General features: G+C 51.3%; 1 protein-coding gene across 1 annotated transcript in view; it reads left to right on the forward strand.

The window, feature by feature from the left end:
• Positions 1-21,445, forward strand: part of NDST1 (N-deacetylase and N-sulfotransferase 1) — a 500,062-nt gene that overhangs the window by 391,337 nt on the left and 87,280 nt on the right. The window contains exons 9-12 of the mRNA XM_069654041.1: positions 3,482-3,578; positions 4,436-4,559; positions 5,261-5,435; positions 5,977-6,147. Coding sequence (XP_069510142.1) covers positions 3,482-3,578; positions 4,436-4,559; positions 5,261-5,435; positions 5,977-6,147 — 567 coding nt within the window. The remainder of the gene's footprint in view (positions 1-3,481; positions 3,579-4,435; positions 4,560-5,260; positions 5,436-5,976; positions 6,148-21,445) is intronic.

Below are 21,445 nucleotides of genomic sequence, written 5' to 3' on the forward strand. Positions count from 1 at the left end.
AGTTTGTGATGATGGGTGCTAGTATGGGAGCGCAGTCCTTGACTAGTTTGGCGGGGAAGCTGTCTCCTTTGCAATTGGAGGGTTTAAGTGAGGCTATGGTTTTGAGCAGCAATTCAGTGTTCACTGGCTTGAAATTAAATTCAGGAGGGTTAGATGCGGCGTGTGCCGTTGCTAATGTGATTAGCTCAGTGGTAGGTGCTAAGAGTGTCCTATGCGACTCTATTTTATTTTTGAGTGCGTTTATCTTGGAAGCCAGCGCATCCTGGATGGTGGTGCACCAATCCTTACTCGCTTTATCTATGCAGGGAGGGAGGATGGGAGTTTCTAATTCTGTAATGGAGAATAACTCTTTACTATTAGAAATGCGTTGGTAATGCGTAAATTAAGGGAATTTGGGTGAATTCTTGTAGGCTTTGGATATAATCTGTAGTTCTCATTCGGACTCTCTTGTAGGGTTTTTCCTGAAAAGGTGTTCAAGTGCCCTTTTTTTGCTTCTAAGTTCATGAGATTATCATTGAACCAGGTGTTGCTGCGTTTAGGCTTAGGGAGCTTTGGGTTTGAGAGGGACAATTTCGTCTATGGTTGATTTAAGGCAGGTGTGATAGTGTAGCAAGATGTTGTCTGGGATGGAATCCACTAGGGGATGAGCGTTGAGTAACTTGTTTAGCAAGGGGGATAGGTTTTCAAGGGGGAGTTTCCTTGAATTTCTCACCAATATGGGTACAGTTGGTGTGTTTGGAGGTGTGGGGTCCTTGGTTAGAATAATGTTGAATCTGATAAGGAAGTGGTCTGTCCAGGAAATCTCTAGGATCTCTTCTATGAGGACTGTGGTGTTCAGTATAAGAATCCAGTCTAGGATTCAACCTTTTGAGTGGGTTGGGGCGTTGACAATTTGTGAGAGTTGCATTTCTAAGAATGCATTATGGAAGGCTGAGGCTTTATGGTCGGAGATGTCATTGTACCCTAGGTTAATGTCTCCTAGGAGAATGAATTTGGTGTTGGGCTTAAGAAGAGGGGAAATGAGGAGAGGTAGTTCGATGTCTGGGTTGTTGGTTGAGCTGGGGGCTCTGTATACTATTAGAAAGTTGATGGTGGTTTTGTGGTCGGTGGCTAGTTTGAAGGCTAGGAGTTCGTACCCCGGTAGTATTTCCGTTTTGCATTCTCTAAACTAGAGAGAGCATTTGGAGATGATGGCTACTCATCCACCAGTAGTATTGTGGTGATCAGCTCTAAGAGTGTAATCCGGAGGTATGGCAATGGTGAGTAATGGGCCTGAGGCTGATTGCAGCCAAGTTTCCGTTAGGACTAGGAAATCAACTTCGTATTCTAGGATGAGGGCATGTATGTCGATGGCATGTGGTTCTAGCGATCTTACATTGATTAGTGCTCCTTTTAGGGGTGCTATATGCACGGTGGATAAGGGTTTCTTAGTAGTGGGCACTGGTGGGAGTACTGGTGGCGTAGGTGCAGTGGGGCAGTGAGTTTTATGTTGTTTGAAAATAGATTTCGCGGATGTCAGTGTGTTGGGGGTTTATGGTTTTGAGGGTGCTGGTAGCTTGGTGAGTGCCTGTGTTGTTTGAGACATGTGGGAAGTTGTTGTTAACGGCAGTATTGGTGGAGAATCTTACTTTTCTCTAGGTGCCTAGTATGGGTTTAGTGTATAAAAGGGAGCTGTGTGTTCTGGTGGAGAGCCCGAGATAGGTGTGGTGATGGGTGGTGTAGGGGTGGTGATGGGTATGGTTGCGAAGGCTGGTGTATTCGCCAAAAATGGGATAGGGCAGGGTAGGGGGTGGTGCCTAGGGCAGTATACGCGTGCTAGGCCTGAGCCTATTTGGATGAAAGTGCTTCTAGAGCATTGGGTAATGTCTGTGGTGAGAGTGGGCTTTTTGTTGGGGTAAGTGAGTGGGCATGGATACAAGGATGCAATGTAATTGCTGGGAAGATGGGGTTGCTGTTGGGCGTTCATCATTAATAGTAGCAGTATTGCCAGTTTGCCTGCTGTTACGCCTAATGGATTACAGAATCTGAGATGCATTTGCCAAGTATTGTATTTGGGCGTTGCTAGGCGATCTAAGGTGGAATCTAAAGTGAGTGATAGTTTCATCAGACTCTTTAGCAAGGGATATGCAGTATGAGCTAAGTGCATAGTATTGTGCCGTACACTTAGAACATATCATAAGGCACAAGACAAAGCCGTGCATTTGGAACAAGATGCTGTGTAGGACCGAATTGGAGGTTATGCAGTCTAGTGGGGGCTTAGCAGGATATCTAGTATGGTCCTGGGTATCACGTTATATATTGGAACAAGCTTTGCTAAATGGTAGAGTTCTTGCTGGACGAGTGCACTATGGACATGCAATTCTTCACATCTTGCATATAAAGGTTTATTAAACTAGTTTTCATCATACAAATACTGACCTAGTGTTTACCCCCTCAAGTACATTCAGGCTCAGATGGAGTTTATTTACTGAATTGCTTAACACTAGAAATCGAGTGACTGCATAGCTACTCTAATTGAATTCCTTGGACATTCTTTACCATATTGTATTTGGGGTATGTATGTTACAGCCCCCACCAAGTTCTCATTATAGTGGCAAATTTGCTATACTTATTGTGTGTGAGGCCCACCTCCAGCAACAAGGAGCACAACACATGTTATGAAGAAACAACCGTTGATGCCTCAATGATGAGGCTCTCTAAAGCTGAAATGCAATGTGGGGTTTCCTTGTTATGGGAAAAGGCATGGGTGTTTGGGCCAGAGCAGTTGAGAAATTGCATATAATTGGTCCTGGTCTGCAATGGCTTCAGTGACCAAATGAAAGGATGGGAGTGCGCCTTAGAGGTAATTCTCCTGAAATAAGATCAGTGACTCAAGCATTTCTCGTCACAATCATTTATCTTTCATTTAATCTGTATAGTTATCCTAAGCATTCCACAAATAAATGGTAAATGTGCATTGATGAAAGGAGGCGGATTGTCTAATATGCATCAAATGTATATATGCTACCCCCCACCCTTCTCTTTCAACTCCATACAGTAACATCGATGACATCTTCATCACGGCAGCCCCTTAATGTGCCCATGCTTCTGGAACCATAATTACTAGACACCATTTCTAGGGTTTTCCGCTGCATGCCATAGCCAATGTTGGAACTACCTTTCCCTGAACCTTCTAGGAGCCAAACTTACTTGCCTGACAAATATATATTTCCGAGTACTCTCACTTTACTCCAATCATTTTTTTTGACTTTTATTAAAACTTTAAGTAAATGTAACAATTTTTTTTCGTCACCATTAAACTGTTCTTATTCTATCAGAAAGACAGCGGCACATGTAGTGTTCTTTTTTGCAAATGCTCATACTCCTAATTCTGAAACAAGCCCTATAACAAAAGAGCAAATGCATCACAAATAAGCGAACTCTTAGTGGAAGACTTAAGAGCAATCCTGCTGCTAGTTAACCTTTTTCCTTCTTTTTACAGGACCCCTGTGAGGACAAAAGACACAAGGATATTTGGTCAAAAGAAAAGACTTGCGATAGGTTTCCGAAGTTGCTCATAATTGGACCTCAAAAAACAGGTAATGTGCCCTAAAATCTGTAGCTTGTTATCGAATTGTGACTCTAACAAAAATCATCCGGCTTAATAGTGAAAATCCAAGCCCTCTTCCTCTCCTTAAACGGGGAACTTTTGTTGTAGTTTGAGATGCCACTGAGGAAATGCAGAAAGCTATGTGGCTGTTTAACACAGCCTTCCTTCAGCCTTGCCTGATCTATTCCTGAATGACATTTGTAGCTTTAAATGGAGAATAGTGCCCGATATTATCACATGCTTAGGAGCAGCACTGAACAAGCGTTGGCCTCTGCTGCAGAAAATAGGCTGCCATTTCCACCACTTATCCACCTGCACAGGCTTTGTTTGCCTGACTGCGATGGCAACCCACTCTTCATGTAAGACTACTTTCACTTTTTAAAGAAAATGGTATTTCTAAATTAGCTAGATCGCTGGTCTGATACCGCTAACTGTATATATATTTCCCATCTACCTACTCCCTCGCTTTGCTTAAATGTCCATCTCTAGTGATCAAGATTCAAACGGTGATGTTGTTCAGTTTACATTCATCATATATTGGAATGAGTGCCTATTTCAGGATTTTGATTGTTTCTGAAGTAATGGTTTCATTTTCACAAATCCTTTTGGATTTTTATAGTCCAAGTTATAATTGTTTTCCTCTCTTTGGTCCATATTTCTGAAAATATTACGTAGATTTGGAAATTGGATTTGATGTCGGTTTGCCATGCCCATTCATCAGAAAGGTTTCTGAGTTTTTTGTGGATTCTGAGTGTAGCTACTTTTTGCTTGACTGATGCATGGTTTTTGCTATTCTGCCTCAGCAGGTCCTGACCTAACCCTTCTCTTTATTTTGTTTTGACAAAGGCACAACAGCCCTCTATCTGTTCCTGGGGATGCACCCTGATCTCAGCAGCAACTATCCCAGCTCCGAGACCTTTGAGGAGATCCAATTCTTCAATGGACACAATTACCACAAGGGGATTGATTGGTAATTTCTTTTAGAGGCTTACAGGAGGTGATGGCTAATTTGGGATTCTTGCACCTTATGTGATTTGTAATTGCGTGGACTCCTAGTGAGGTTTGCAGAATCGTGCATTGACCAATGCATCTACCAATTATTGTCTTCCTTTTGCAATTCTGCCCTACCCTCCATTATTCAAGCCATTATATGCAAGACACAATCGATCCTTAGTGGAGACGTCCACTGCTCAGCAACCATTTTCCGTACACACGCACTCTGCAGTTTTGAGAGAGTACCTGTCCTGGGATGTTAACCTTCCCCACTGATGCCCTGTGAAAATACCCTCAAAATTCACACACTTGCCTCGTCCAGCTACAATAACTCATACACACGTGATTTGCCAAAGGCTCAAGGTAATTCTACAGATGAAGCAACAGATACGCGATTGTGAACAGAAATACTTGACACGGTTTCCTATTCAGTAGATATATCTTTGTGGCTCACTCCCATCGTTTTGTTATATTATCTGAGCCATTAAATACAGTTACCAATCGTTTGCAATGTGTCCAACTTTTTTAGGCCAAACTCCTATGCCGTGTCCCCTAACACGGAGCCCCACATTGCATTTCAGCTTTTGAGGGCCTTGTCATTGAGTCATTGGTGGTTGATTCTTCATGCACTTTGTTGTTCTCTTTGCCCTTTTCCTTACTTTCTTCTCTTTTCACAAGGTACATGGAATATTTCCCAATCCCTTCCAACACCACATCAGACTTTTACTTTGAGAAAAGCGCCAATTACTTTGATTCAGAAGCAGCGCCGAGGAGGGCTGCTGCATTGCTACCAAAAGCAAAGATCCTCACCATCCTCATAAACCCTGCAGACCGTGCTTACTCTTGGTATCAGGTAAGCGGCTACGCACAAGCAGAAATGAGTTTGACACTATTTTTCATCGTTTTTTTGTGGGCTTGTGGTGATGCTAGGTGATTGAATAGGAAGCATGGATAGAGTTATTTGTGGGAAGTGGGCAAGAATTTAGAGTGCTGAGGTGCATGAGAGGTGTACTATAGTTGCAGTACAGGCATTTGTGGGTGAGGCGCTCAGGTGAGTGGACGGTGCAGTTTATAGTGATCAGCAGGGGATGAACTTGTGTGGTCATTATCATTTGGAGGAGCATCGATCAAGGGCTGTTGTCACTTAAGATCTTTGGTGGATAGCTTCTGGAATGCATGGGTAATGCAAAGGTGGATTGTTGATTCAATACGGATTGTCTTTTGGCAAGTTTGGCGATTGAGTGGGCGATAGGCTAGGAGTGATTGATTAGTGTGTATGACTTCTTTGTTGATGATGGAGATCCTTTGTTGTGGCCTGCGTGTCAGTTCTTTTATGAGCCACAATTTCTCTGAGAAACTACAGTAGGAAAGTAATGTGATCTTGTGTCTTTAAGCACCAGCGAGCCCATGACGACCTTGTGGCCCTGAAGTATACCTTCCATGAGGTCATCACGGCAGGGCCTGAGAGTTCTCAAAAGCTTCGTGCCTTGCAGAACCGATGCCTAGTGCCAGGCTGGTATGCCACACACATAGAACGCTGGATCAACCACTTCCACGCAAACCAGGTATTGGGCACAGCTTTTGTAAAAGATGTTAGAGACATAGATGATTTTATTCATAATCCCTTCTGAAGATCTGTTTTGTGTCAAAGCTATGTAACTGTCTTCAGGATACCATCTCTGTATGATCATTGCATTTATTAACCAACTCATTTGCATGCTATTTTGTATTTAGAGAAATAAACATGTTTGCCCAGTCAGAAGGTTCTCCTTCTGCAATCGGTTCACTGAATGCCAATTCTAATCTTGTTCTTTGCCATACTCTGAAATTGTATTTAATTGATGATGTGGTATCAGCAACATTACTAGGTGTGATGCATCCATTTGTAAAGATTGAAACCAGCATTGCCCAGCTGAAACTGTTTCTCTAGTATGAATCTTTTCTAGATTGCAGATGCTGTTAATTATTCAGCATCCTTTTGGCTTAATCAGTTCTTGTGTGTGGGCTCTTCATAAAAACTAGTTTGAGGGTGTCTACCATGAGTATTTCTGTATTGTGTCTCCTTGATATCATATGGAAATACACAATACTTACACACTGCCTTAGACAGGCTTTTGATCCCCTATTGTGTTGGGTCCTATAGAAACCTGCAATAAAAATCCATTAAGCAGTGCAGGCATAAAAGGTAGAATCACATTTTATTTCCAGACAGCTTTGCAGAAATGGATTGGGAAAATGGCAGAGTATCCCCATCCCAAAGTTCTGGCCTTACCTTGGGGTTTTATAGTGTTTTACACAATCTGTGATACAGTTAAGTCTGAAAGATACATTTAGTCTGTTACATTTAATAATGGGTTTTCTAACAGAACATCCTTCAGCCTTAGGGGCATAGATTTACACCATCATACAATACATGCACAAATATGTTTGGCCTACCCATGTGCTACAACCTCCTCCTCTACCAGATATTCCACTACACGTAACATGAGGTGGCCTGATGAATAGCACCCACGTGACTCTTGTTCCAATTCTCAGGCAAGTAAACCTCAACTCCATTGATGGCGTCTCACACGCCATTGAGCGTACCTATACCTCATGCAGAGATGTAACTTCCTGACCGCACAACCTTATGAGCTCCAGTGTTTGCCTGCCAATCATATCTTCTTAAGTCTCTCTCTGTGTAATCGCCTGTGCATTAGCGGCAGTTCTGCTATGGCTTGTGCACGTCCGGGAGCCTATGAAAAATAAAATACTTTTGAAACTGTATTTTCAAAGGTAATTTACCACATCTGGTTTCAAAGGGATTGGGTCCTCCGATGTATTCCATATCTTTGACAGTAATCACCACAGCTGTGCTGCTTCGGAAACTTTTCGGTGTCTGCGTCCTACGTCGATGATGTCGATGCGCCGTCCCCGAGGACCGACGGCCGACGTCACCCGATGTGATAAGCAGGGCGCACGACGCCCGTAGCCTCAGTTCCGTTTTTTCCACGAACGTGTTCGCTTCGTGAATCTCGGTACGCCTCGATTCTTTGGAGTTTCTGTTGTAATCTTCTCGGTTCTTTGAACCTGTTCGGTTTTGTGAAAAAGCCTGTTTGTGACGATGTCTAACCTCGTCTTCAACCCCGCGTACGGGCTTCAAAAAATGCGGGGACTGTGGATCCAAGATGTAGGTAACAGACTCGCACGACGCCTGCCTCTGGTGCCTCGGGGAGGCCCACGACACGGACGACTGTGTCGACTGCCAGTCGCTCAAGGCCAAGGCCTTGGGGGAGCGCAAGAAGAAGTTGTCGGTAGGTAGGGTGTCTAAGCCCCGGAAGTCGAGGTCTGTGGGGCTTTCGACGGATGAATCGAGAGGCGACTCTCTGCATCATCGTCGGAGGTCCAGTGGGTCTCCTTCCAGGAGTCAGTCTTGCCACTCCTCTCCCTCTTCGAGGCATTCCCGGAAGTGCCGGCATCGGTCGCCTTCCCCGTCCTCTTCCGAGGACTCCGCCCGTCGGCGGGTCGCTTATCACACCATGCAAGCGACACCGGAGGAATGGGCTTCCTTTAAGAAGATAATGTTAGTGATTCTCGAATCGCATGGCACCGGTCCGTCCGCGCCTCCGAGCGTGGTCAGTTGTGATCGGTCGAGAGACACCGCTCGCACGCCTTCGGGCTCGGGTGGTCGGCACGGTTCACGGGAGAGGTCCCGCTCGGACAAGGGTAACTGTTCTCGCCATGCCCGTTACAGGCCCCGGTCCTCGACGCGCTCGAGACCGCGTGATCCTGTGCAGCCTTCAAGGAAGACGCTGACGCCTGTGGCGCCGAGGTCGTTGACGGCCTCTCTCGAGGCTCCACCTCCGAGGGGCTCGTCAACGCTGTCAGCGCCTAGGTCATCGAAGGACACACTCGGAGCTCTGGCTTCGAGGCCCGTGTCGACGCCGTCGATGCTGGCGGCGCTGCGGCTGACGTCGACGCTGATTCTCTTGATGCCGGTGCCGATTCGTTCGGCGCCCTCAACGCTTTTCGATGCGGTTGTGTCGGAGGGGCCCTGTGGCATGGGGGAAGCCCCTAGAAAGGCTCTGGCTAAGGTCAGACATAGCTTTGGTTCCCAGGTGCCTTCCTCTCACCACCTGGAGTACATTTCAGAGGTTGATGAGGGCTCTGATGAGGGCTTGGTTCCGGATAGGGTGCTAGATGAGTTTATCTTGGGCTATAGCCAATTTGAAGACCTGAGGCAGTCACTGCATGATGCCACTGGACTGGACACCTCTCCGGAGGTGGAGTTTTTTAGGCCTCAGCCTGGCACTCATGCCGATTCTTCGTACCGGCGCCTTATGTCTCGGGTCACCGAGTACTTGGGATGGTCGGCTCCCCCAGGGTAGTTGTTCAGGATGATCTTGCAGACATCCTCAATCTTGGTCCCCCCCACTGACCCGGTACTGCCGTTTCATATGGCTCTGCAGAGAAGGGTGGCGGTGGCTTGGACTGCTCCGGAGAGTCTCCCGGCAGTGGGCAAGTCTTTGTCGCGAAAATACTGTCCAGCCAGTAGTGACCCCTGCTACTTGTCCAGGCACCCAACTTCGGAGAGTTTGTTGGTGCAGGCGGCTACGCCCCGGCAAAGCGGGCATCGTATCCTACCATCCCTCTGGATAGGGACGACACAAACGTTTTGATGGCTGGGCGAAGAAAGTGTTTTTTTCAGGGGGTATGGCGCTTCAGGCGGCCAACTCTGTATGTGCCTTGTCTCGTTTCACACACACTCTGTGGAACTGTGTTGCATTAGCGGCTGAACATATTCCCGAAGGGGACGAACGGGATGGTTTCCTTGCTATGCTCCAGTATGGCAAGGATGCCATGTGTGAGGCCGTTCAGTCGGGTTTGGGCATGGCAGATTGTGTCAGCCGGTCCATGGTGGCGAGCACCGTAATACGCAGGTTTACGTGGTTGCGGAAGTCGGGGTTCGCTCCTGATGTACAGTCCCAGCTCCTCAACATGCCCTTTGACGGTGAACATCTTTTTGGCAGCAAGGCTGACGAGAGCCTTGAGAGGTTGCAGACCTCCAAAGCTGCAGTGAAGTCGTTGGGCGCTGCAGTTAGACAACCGCCGCCTTTTCGTCCTACGGGACAACAATGGAGGGGAGGTTCCTTTCGTTATTACTCATCCTTCAGTAAAGCGAGAGGAGCTGTCAGTCAAAGAGGCCACCGTAGGAGTACCAGAGGTGGAAAACAGGGTACTCGAGGTGCCAAAGCCTCTTGGGCAGTTGCCTCTGTGCCCTCAAGCAACGCTGCAGCCGCTACCACTCAGTCATGAGGTCACGTCTCATGGTTCGCCGGTTGGGGGACGGCTGGCGCAGCATCTTGTAGAGTGGCGTGCCATTACTTCAGATGTGTGGGTTCTGGAGATCATAACCCACGGCTACTGTTTTCCCTTTCGGCAGAGGCCTCACGACAGTCCACCTGGGAACCTCTCTTTGAAGAGTCCGGATCCGCTCCTTGCGCAGGAAATTCAAGCCCTGCTGGAGAAAGGCGCCATAGAACTGGTGCCTGTAGCGGAGAGGAACAAGGGATGGTATTCCCCTTATTTTTTAATTTCGAAGAAAGACGGGGGATTGCGACCCATCATGGACTTGGCGGGTTTCAACAAACTCCTACGGAAGGACAAGTTCAAGATGGTCACTCTCTCTCAAGTCCTCCAGGCCCTTCAACTTCAGGACTGGTTGGTGTCTCTCGACCTCAAGGACGTTTACTTCCATGTGCCGATCCATCCCAAGCACAAGAAGTGCCTGATGTTCGCGGTTGGCGACTCGCACTTTCAGTTTCGTGTCCTGCCGTTCGGATTGACCTCCGCCCCGAGGGTTTTCACCAAGCTCATGGTGGTGGTGGCAGTGCATCTCAGGAAAGGGGGGATTCACGTCTACCCCTACCTGGACGATTGGTTGACCAGGGGGAGCTCTCCCGAGCAAGTCCTGGATCATCTGTCCATCACCTGCCACTCCCTTCACAAGCTGGGCTTCTCCCTCAATTTAAAGAAGTCGCATTTGACACCAACACAGCGGCTCCAGTACATCGGAGCAGTGCTCGACACATCCCTGGGGCTGAATCTCCGCCCCAGGTGAGGGTTCTTCACATTCAGCAGATGGTGCACAAGTTTCAACTTGCCCAGACGCTCCCGGCGTTCGAGTTCTTGAGGTTGCTCGGCCTCATGGCATCCTGCATTCTTTTGGTGTTTGGTGCCAGAGACTCGTCTGCGGATGAGATCTTTGCAGTGGGCACTCAAGATGCAGTGGTCGCAATCTTCCGGCAGGATGTCGGACCCTGTTCAGGTGCCGCCCTCGGTCGACCAGGACCTTCTGTGGTGGGCCGTCGAAGTCAATCTGATGAAGGGGGCTCCGTTTTGGCTTCCCTGGCCGGAGGTGACGATCATGACGGACGCATCCCTCACAGGACAGGGAGCTCATGCCAACGAGTTGACAGTCAGCGATCGTTGGTCTCCGTCGGAGTCCAGACTCCATATCAATCTGTTGTAGCTGAGAGCTGTCAGGCTAGCCCTGAAGGCTTTTCTGCCGACTGTGCGAGGAAAGAGTGTCCTGATCCTGACGGACAACACGGTGGCCATGCACTACCGCAACAAAAAGGGGGGGGGCAGGGTCACTTCCTCTGTGCAGGGAGGCGATGCAGCTCGAGTTCTAGGCCATCCAGCAGGAAGTTTCGAGACGGTCGGACGCTCTGAGCAGGCAGAGCACGATCTCTCACGAGTGGGAGCTGGCTCAGGAGATTCTCCTGGAGATCTTCGCCCTTTGGATGAACCCCTCAAATGGATCTCTTCGCCTCCAGTGTCATCCGGAAGTGCGAAAGGTTCTGCTTGTGGGAATTTCCTCCAAAAGGAGCCTTAGGAGACGCGTTCGTGGTGGAGTGGTCATTCCCACTGCTGTACGTGTTTCCTCCAGTCCCAGTCATCCCACAAGTACTGCAGAGGTTACGGAGGTTCGGTTCCCGGATGATCCTCATTGCTCCGGAGTGGGCCTGGAGGACGTGGTACCCGGACCTTCTCGACCTGTCCATCTGCCCTCCACGTCGTCTTCCCTACCGAGACGATCTGCTCTCACGGGAGGGGGGGGAATCAGGTTCTCCATCCAGAGGTCAGATCCCTCAACCTTCACGCTTGGCTTCTGAAAGGTTGAGGTATAAAGATTGGGACCTCCCGGGGCGTGGCCTGGAGCGCCAACGATGTGGCTGCTCCTCTGAGGCCCGCCGTGCGAAGCCCGCTGCTTCTGGGCCCCTAATGCGGCCCCGCGCCTCGATACCGGAGCCCAGCTGATCCCAAGGACGTCGGAGGACCTGGGGCCCATGCAGGCCGAAGCGGGGATCGTGACGCCGGACGGGGACGAAGTTATCCACCCCGGATCCCCGAGCCGTCCTCAGCGACGACTCCCCAAGATGGCGGCCGTGCTCGTCTCTCGGCCCGGGAGGGCGGGGAGAGCTTCCTGAGGCCGCATCCGGACGCGGCTTAGCTCTTCGGGCGCCCGGGGCGCGGCGGAGCGACATCGCCCCCCCCGGACTTCTCCTCCGGTGGCCTCCCCTTGCGCAGCTCCGCCGCCCGCACCACCGCTCCAGGCCTGCACACGACGGCCTGACGAAGAACGGCACGGACGGTGCCCATCAGGTAGGGGTTGCTGGGGGTGTGGATCCGGGTGGGGGGCTGGTCCCCCGCCCCTCCGAGGCCACACAGGAGGGGCCCTCCGGACGTGCCATCTCCACCCCCACCTCCCCAGCGGGCTCCTGCCTCCACTTCTCGCTGCCCAAGACCCAGAGATCCAGACCCCCTACGCCGCACTCCTGGGGCGCCCCGGCCCATACATCATCTGGGGCCTCCGCTCGGGCCCGGGACCTGGGGGTCCCCTCCTACTACCATCCCCTCCAGGGGATCCAAGCCTGGGTCCACGGAGGAGGGGGGGTCCTAGCCAGGCCACGCTGAGGGACCCACAGCTGCAGGCCCCGAGGAAGGCCTGACCAACGCCGCCCACCTGGAGCCCCGGGCCTAGCCGCACTTTCAGCCCGGGCTACCCCTGACTCCGGAGGGGTAGCCCCCTTTAGCTCCAGAAGCGACCCGACTGCATATTTCCTGGGGCGCCCCGGCCCACTGCATTACCCGCTCTGTTCTCTCTGGCCCAGTCCCAAGTGGGCACACGTTAATCTATCTGCCCACCGGAACCTTCGCCCCACACATCTGCCTACCATCAAGATTTGGAGAGCTTACCCCCTTGTCTGAAGCTACTGTGCACCGTCCAAGCTTGGAACCAGCATTCCCCCCCGCAATCAAGAGCCTTGACACCCATCCACAGGGTGGACCTTCCAAACCATCTCCCCACCCACGATCTCGCCAACATGTCGAGACAGTCGAAGGCTATTAAAAACGTGGATATTGCTACCATGCTCACCGCTCCTGACAAGGGAAAGAAACCGGACTCAGTTGCCCCCACCCCAATGATCTCCCAGGAGGAGGGTGACACCCCAGCTACCAGAGGTGACCTACTGGCGTTTATGGCAGACATCAAAGCCGAATTTCGGTCCTGCATGTCGGAACTCACCTCCAAATTGGAACAAACGGACCACAGGGTGACCGAAGTGGAGCAGAGACTGAGTGAGATCGAGGATCGCTCCCAAGATCAAACGGCTGCCATGGGGGATATTCAGCAAACAGTAAGAGCCCTCCAAGACAGGTGCGAAATCCTCGAATACAAACAAGAGGACCTGGAAAACAGAGCTCGTCGGAATAACCTCCGAATCCGGGGAGTTCCGTCCTCAGTCCCCGATCAAAATCTTGCAGGCTACATAGGAGACCTCTTCCAAACCCTCCTCCCACAACTAGATGAATCCCAACTGCTGCTGGATCGGACTCACAGACTGCGTCCGCGTCGGGGAGTAGACTCCGACCAGTCCCCGGATGTCATCACGAGAGTTCACTATTTCTCCACAAAAGAAGCTATCTCCGCTATCAGTCGGTCCGGAGATGAACTCTCTTTTCAAGGTCACCCTCTTCAGATTATCAGGATCTCTCCCTCTCAACCCTTCAGAAAAGAAGGGCTCTTCGACCCTTAACCCTCTTCCTCCAGGAGCGTAAAGTCAAATACAGATGGCTCTTCCCCACAGCATTGCAGTTTTCTTATAATGGCTCCCTCCGGAGAATATCCCACTTAGAAGATGCCGCTAAAATCATGCAGACATCCTCCTCCCCAGAAGGAACTACCTCCCCAGACTTGGAAGCCTCGGGGAGTCCTACGTCAGCCCTCCCTCCCCAACCCGGGCGCCCTCCATGGTCCAAGACCTCCCGAAGCAGGAGAAGATAGCCCGAGTCCGGGCGGCCCTGGGTGCCCTCCGCTCCTCCGGCGTCCCGGACGCCCAACGCCCTCCCAGCTAAATTCAGAAACAATAACTCCGGCCCAACAATCTTACGCCCGCCCAGCGCGGCGGGCTTCCTTCACGGCCTATGCCCCCCTCCAAGGTCCGCTCCATCTTAGAGTCCTTGGATGCAAACGTTACTTTACCAGATACGATCGGCCCTGTTGGCCTGGGGTGGGGTTACACCCACAATGTTTCCCACCCCGTTAGTTGAAAAGTTGGCCTCCCGTTGGGGGCCCCGGTTAAAACTGCAAGTGCGGTACAGATCACCTCTACACCCTCTACACGATGGCAGCTAATGTACAACCTGGAGTCCCCCCCCCGTCCCCCAGGCGGGGAACCTCTGGCTCCCCGATCCCGGAACACCAGACGCTGAGATGCCTCTCCTGGAATGTTAACGGACTCAACTCTCCCCCTAAGCGCAAATCGATTCTCCAGAAGCTACAAGATGAGGAGGCCGGTGTGGTGTTCCTTCAAGAGACTCATCTCCTCCCGGCAGACTTTGGCCGGCTCCGATCTAGCTTGTATCCACGCCAGTTCTTCGCCTCAGGGAACTCAAAAAAGGGGGGCACAGCAATTATGTTTCGGAAAGACCTCCGCCCCCAGATCTTGGACTCCATGATGTGCCCGGAGGGCCGCTTCGTGGCCATCAAGTGCCTCCTGCTGGGGGACCTCTACACCTTGGTATCGACATATGCACCCAACTCGGGACAGGCAACTTTCTATGATTCCCTGGGCTCCTCCCTCTCAACCTTTGCGGAAGGCCAGACAATAATCGGAGGGGACTTCAACGGGGTTCCAGACCCCACTAAAGACAAATCCAACCCCCCTGCTCTTGGCGAGTTCGGTCAGGCCCTCAGTCTGCTGCGGCTCTTCAGAACCCTGGAGGTGGTGGATACATGGCGGGTGCTTCACCCTACCGAGAAAGACTACTCTTTCTTCTCGGGCGTTCACCGAACTTTTTCCAGAATTGACCTCATTCTAGCCTCCCTCCAAACTCTCGCCTTCGCTGATGAAGTGTCTATAGGCCAGCGAATTCTATCAGACCATGTACCGATAATAATGGAACTAAACATTCAGAACACCCACGCTAAGGCGACACGCAGATGGGCGCTCTATGACCCAATCCTCAACGATATGTCAATTAGAGACAATATAGCCACCACCATCAAGAACTTCTTTGAGGAGAACTCAGCCGCGGACACTTCCCTAGCCAATAACTGGGACGCAATGAAAGCTGTAGTTAGGGGATCCCTGATAGCCCAAGGCGTGGCATACCATCGAAACCGGAAACAAATCCGCCTATCCCCGGAGGAGGACTTGCGAGCAGCTGAGGAAGCCCAGAAAAAGAGTGGCTGGTCTCCTAGAACACAGAGAGCGCTCCGCTCGGCCAGGAAGAAACTGGAGGCCCACTATGCAGAACACACTGCGCAACTCTTGGCGAAGACCAAACAATTTTACTATGCCAAAAGCAACAAGGCCAACAAGTTGCTGGTGGCCAAGCTAGCTAAAACGAGACGGACCAACACAATTATAGGGCTCCGAGACCCACAGGGGGTGATACACCACTCCGAACAGACGAAACTACAACTAGCTTCGGACCACTTAACCCAGGTCATGACAGCACCCCCCCGAGATCGGTCAAGGCAGGAGGCATACCTGCGGAACGCAGCCCTGACACGTCTCCCAGAATCCACACGAGAGCAGTTGGAAGCCCCGATAACAGATGAAGAAGTTGACGAAGCTATCAAGGCCCTCAAACCGCGGGCCCCGGGCCCAGACGGATACTCCCCGAGGTTCTATAAGATATTTAAGCTCCAGCTTATCCCCCACATGGTGGCCCTCTTCAACTCTTTCCAGGTCTCGGGATCTGTGACCCCCACAATGCAAGAGTCGGTGACGGTCCTGCTGCCTAAGCCGGGGAAAGACCCGAGAGATCCGGCGTCATACAGACCCATCGCCCTACTGAATATCGACGCCAACCTGTACTCGAAGATTCTGGCTAACCGCCTGGCACTTATCCTACCGGAAATAATCCACCCCGACCAAACAGGCTTCATTCTTCACCGAGCAGCAGGGGACAACATCCGGCGGACTCTGAACCTAGTGAACATCGCCCACCGCAACTCCCAAGGCCTTGCCCTAATGGCCCTGGACGCAACCAAAGCCTTTGACAGAGTCGATTGGTCCTATCTGGAATGCACCCTGGAAGCATTTGGGTTCGGCCCCATAGCCCGGGCCATGATCCTGGCGAACTACAAGCAGCCCAAAACCATCCTCCGGATCAATGACGCCCATTCAGCCCCGATACCTCTGTCTTGTGGGACAAGGCAGGGCTGCCCGCTGTCACCCCTACTCTTCGCCCTCACAATGGAGCCCTTCGCCCAGAAGATCAGGCGGAATGAATCCATTAAGGGACTTCAGGTGGGCTCGTCCCACCACAAAATCGCCCTCTACGCGGACGATGTACTATTGACACTCACGGAAGCCAGTACCTCAGCGAAGCACGCCCTGGCCGAAATAAAGGAATTGGGGGAGGTCACCGGCTTTACTGTCAACTTCGCCAAATCAGTGGCCCTAGGAATCGGCCTCCGCCCAGAGGAAAAAGAGGCGTTGACGGGTCTGTGCCCGATTGAATGGCGGGACCACTCGATCCCTTACCTAGGAGTTCTCATCCCAGCGAACCCAAAGGAGACCTATCAGGCCAACTTTCCCAAACTGATCAAGGAGCTGGAGGGGGACCTGAAGCGATGGACCACGCAAGAGATCTCACTAATGGGCCGGATCACAGCCGTCAAAATGAACCTGCTCCCTAGGTTCCTCTATGCCTGCTCATCCCTATCGGTGCCCTTCCCGGACCCTCCAAGAATTACAGAGGAAGATATCGAAATTCATATGGAAAGGCAAAAGGGCCAGGATCCCCCACAAGACCCTGACTGGTAACGCCAGGCTGGGAGGCCTAGGGGTCCCGGACCTGCAGGCCTATAGGACAGCGGCGCAACTATCACACCTACACGCCTGGCAGTCGAGCACGGCCCGCCCCAGATGGGTGGAACTGGAGCAAGCCCAGCTTCCGCTCCCCCTCCGGTTCCTCCCTCACATCCAACCCTCTTTCAGGGCGCGCTGGAAGGACATCCTACTGACAACAAAGCAGACCCTGAGCTCCTGGGACTGGGCTCTAAAGCAGAAGGGAATCCCGAGGGGCCGGGGCCCCCTTTCGCCGATCTTTCACAATCCCGACTTCTCCCCGGGATCTCTCCCCCGCAACTTTCAGAATTGGATAGACGGGGGCCTTGAAACCCTGGGGCAGATGTACTCCGAAAACAGACCCCGGACCTTCGAACAGTGCAAGGAAACTTTTCGGCTTCAAGAGAGGGACAGATTCACATACTGCCAGCTCCGCCACTGGTGTTCACACCCCCAGACCCTCCAGGCGGCAACTCGCCCCCCGACCCCACTGGAGCTAACCCTCGTGGACCTGCCAGCTAGAGGAAGAACTTCAGCCATATATAGACGCTTCTCGAGGGACTTTCTGGCGGCAAAAACTCGATCCATGGCTCAGTGGGAGGCAGACCTAGGCCATCCGATTGATGACCAAACTTGGGTAGACATATGGTCCCGCACCCACTCCTCCTCCACCTGCGTCACCAACAAAGAATGCGCATATAAACTCACCCTGCGCTGGTATTACCCCCCTCTCAGACTCCACCACATGAATCCACAAGTGGACCCCGCCTGCTGGAGAGGCTGCAATCAACCAGGCTCTTACTTTCACATGTGGTGGACGTGCCCCAAGATCCGGCAATTCTGGACCAGGTGTCTCTCGACCATTGAACAAATCACCAGCTCCGCCCTCCCGATGGACCCTGGAACAATTCTACTGGGGATCCCGATTCCCGGAATCTACCCCCGCTCCGGCAATAGGGCTAAGCTCCTCACACAATGCCTCTTGGCGGGCAAGACAGTTCTGGCCCGTTTCTGGAAGTCACAAGACGGCCCCTGCCTTGCCCACTGGTGGGGAAAATTATGGGACATTTTAATAGCGGAAAAGGTCACCGCAGCGAGAGCAGGGACTCTGTACCGCTTCCAGAACGTATGGGCCCCAGTGCTGGACTATGATCAGCGATTTCCCGCAATGACGTTCAAACCAATCAACGCCCGTTGGGCCCTGAGGGACCAGGAGAGTACGCACCAGGCGGGGGTGATAGACTGAATCTCTGGCCCGGGAAAACCGGAATGATGAGGGGAAAAGGGACACAAAGCCTAAATCTTGTTTTTGCTATGTTATACTGCCATCCGATACTGTTTGTAACCTATACTGCCTTGCTATAAATAAACATATTTTTAAAAAAAAAAAAAGATTGGGACCTCCCCGAAGACGTGTTGGAGGTGTTGCTCTCGGCCAGACGGCCGGCAACAAAGTCTCTGTACCGTTGCTGTTGGCGTAAATTCTGCGACTGGTGCAGAGTTAAGAATGTGGATCCTTTTGAATGTGGCATTCCCATGGTTCTGTCTTTTTTGCTTTCTTTGGCCCACAGGGGCTTGCAAGTGGGTACCATTAAAGGTTACCTGGTGGCGCTGTCCATATTTAAGCGCTCGTCTGAAGAATGTTCCTATTTTAAGATTCCTTTAATTTCTCAGTTTTTGAAAGGGCTCACTAATGTGTTCCCTCCGTCACCTTTTCTGGTGCCCGGTTGGGATTTGAACCTTGTTCTTAAGTTTCTTATGGGTGCTCCGTTTGAGCCTTTGCATTCTTGCCCTTTGAGACTGTTAACTCTTAAAACTGTGTTTTTGGTTGCGGTTACTTCCACTCGCAGAGTGAGTGAGTTACAGGCACTTTCAGTTAAGCCACCCTTCACTGTGTTTCATAAGGACAGGGTTGTCCTTCGAGTTCGTCCTTCCTTTCTTCCGAAGGTGGTTTCGGAATTTCATTTGGGCCAGAAGGTTGTTCTTCCGGCATTCTATCCTCCTCCGCATTCTGGCAAGGAAGAGGAGAGGCTCCATAGGCTTGATCCTAGGAGAGCGTTGAGCTTTTATATTTCACGCATGTCCCGGGTTAGAGTGGACGATCAACTCCTTGAAAGCTGGAAAGCGTTTGGGACAAGCTGTGACGAAACAGACTTTGTCTCGTTGGATTATTTTGGCTATCTCCGAGTGTTACCGCTTGGCGGGTAAGGACCCACCGGCTGGCTTGCGGGCCCATTCTACCAGGGGTATGGCTGCATCTACTGCCCTACGGAGGGGTGTTCCTATTCGTAACATCTGTGATGCAGCCTCCTGGGCTTCTGTACATACTTTTGTACGTCACTACTCCCTCGATTCCATCCGAGGACAGGATCTGGCCTTTGGCAAGGCGGTCCTTTATTCCGCAATTTGATAGGGCAGGCTAAATTTGTGTTCTAAATTCTTTTCCCACCTCCTTGCTTTGATACTGCTTTGGGAGTCTGTCAAAGATATGAAATACGTCGGAGGACCCAATCCCCTCGAAGAACAAGTTACTCTCTTACCTGGTAACATTCTTTCGATGGGATGGTCCGACGACTTATTCCATATCGCTCCCTCCCTACCTTCCCCGCTGCAGAATTTCTTATGCGATTGCAGCTTAAGTTTCCGTAAGGCCTTGTGTGTCTGACTGGCAGAAGACTGGTGGCACACGTTCTGGGGGAAAAAACTACAACTGAGGCCACGAGCGTCGTGCGTATTACTTATCACATCGGGTGACGTCGGCCGTCGGAGGAGGTCCTCAGGGACGGCGCATCGCCGTCATCGACGTAGGACGCAGAAAAGTTTCCGAAGCAGCACAGCTGTGGTGATTACTGTCAAAGATATGGAATACATCGTCGGACCATCCCATCGAAAGAACGTTACCAGGTAAGAGAGTAACTTGTTCTTTGTTAGCATGACTCATGTGTTTGGCAAATGTGAGTGCAACATATTCACACAGGAAGTTTGAGACAAATTGTATTTTTCCCTAGAGGAAAGTACACCTTAGAAACAGCACAAACACCATAGAACTATAGCCTTTAGTTGACCTAGATTGTAATCCTCCTTTCTGATGCTTGTTAATCTGCTTAGAATCACATGGTGTGCATATGGTCCGACATCCAGTGGTAACCGCAAAGTATTGCATCTTGTCTTTCGGGGGACCGAAAGGGGACGTCTGCATAGGCGTGTCTGAAACACTATCTCTATCATGACGTGTGTAGTACCCAAAATCCCTCACGCGCCGAGGTCCCTCAGATTGGTTTTTTCCACCCAGATAACTGGTCGCCCTATAATGGAGCTCTTCATGAGACATTGTTTATCTTACCGAATTGTCGGTTTAATCCCCGTTAAGTCACTTCGCCTATCAGGAACATCTTCGACGAAGACTACGGGGGAACCGTCTACGGCTGTGGATTCCGGCACCTAAGATCTGGCGTTCGGACCTCCACGTGTTCGGGCCTTCTGGCCGGCCTACACAGTAGGGAGAGTGGGCTCTGGGTTTGCCATACTGCTATGATGTCTTTCCTCTTTTCCACTTCTTTCCTTTTTGGTCTGGTCGCCCTTCCCTTCTGCTATGGAAAGGACTTCATTTAGATTCTGCCCTGTGTGAAGGGTCAGATATCCGTGGAAAGATAGCACACTTTGTGTACGCTTGTCTCCCCCTAGAGCACTAAAGCGGTGTTCGGCGTATAAACTCCTAAACCTAATCCCTTACGGAGCGCCGGTTGAAGCAGTGGGCCGCGTATGGAATGTCACGCGTGGAGCCTCCCTCCCCTGCCGCGACACCAGCCGAGAGTGACGGGGGTACATCGGATGACCAAACGTCCAACGCGGACGTTGTAGACCTTGAGGCGGACTATTCTAGAGCCGCCACGCCCGTCCCCGACCCTTCCAGGCTCGACTCCGGTCTTGCTACAGGGACCACACCCGGTGACAGGGGCGTACAATCGCACCGCACAAAACACACAACCCAAGCGCCCTCCTCAACGACTTCGTCGAAGAAGGCGAAAGCGCCATCAGATCAATCTGATCCGAAGCCTTCCCCGCATCCGCAGCAGCGCATGACGACTGGGCTTAACAAACATAACAAAGGCGCTACTCCCCAAACTACACACGCCGAAGTTTCTGAACAAGAAACTTCGACGAGTTTCAAGGTTTCCAAGGCCCGTGCAAGCCCGAAAACTATGAGTAGGCCTCTACCCGAGAAGCCATCATCGGAGGCGTTGTCTCCCGAAGATTCGGTGACTATCAGTAAGAGCATCAATAGGATTGCTACGGTGGTGGGCCTAGTACCGGTTTCGCCGACAGTTATGGGCCAATCCGCCGAAAGGTTTTCCACGGTTTTGGAAGACGATCCCGAGGACTCTTAGGAAGAGAGCCAGGTACCCCTCTCAAGCACCCTGAGGAGATCCTCTGAGCGCCTTAGGGCAGAGGACCCGGTTCCTGACCAACTGGGTCCATTTGGGTCATCCAAGTGGACCACAGAGCAATTTGA

The sequence above is a fragment of the Ambystoma mexicanum genome, chromosome 3q, assembly GCF_040938575.1.
Source record: "Ambystoma mexicanum isolate Mex_15411 chromosome 3q, UKY_AmexF1_1, whole genome shotgun sequence".
NCBI classification, from domain to species: Eukaryota; Metazoa; Chordata; class Amphibia; order Caudata; family Ambystomatidae; genus Ambystoma; species Ambystoma mexicanum.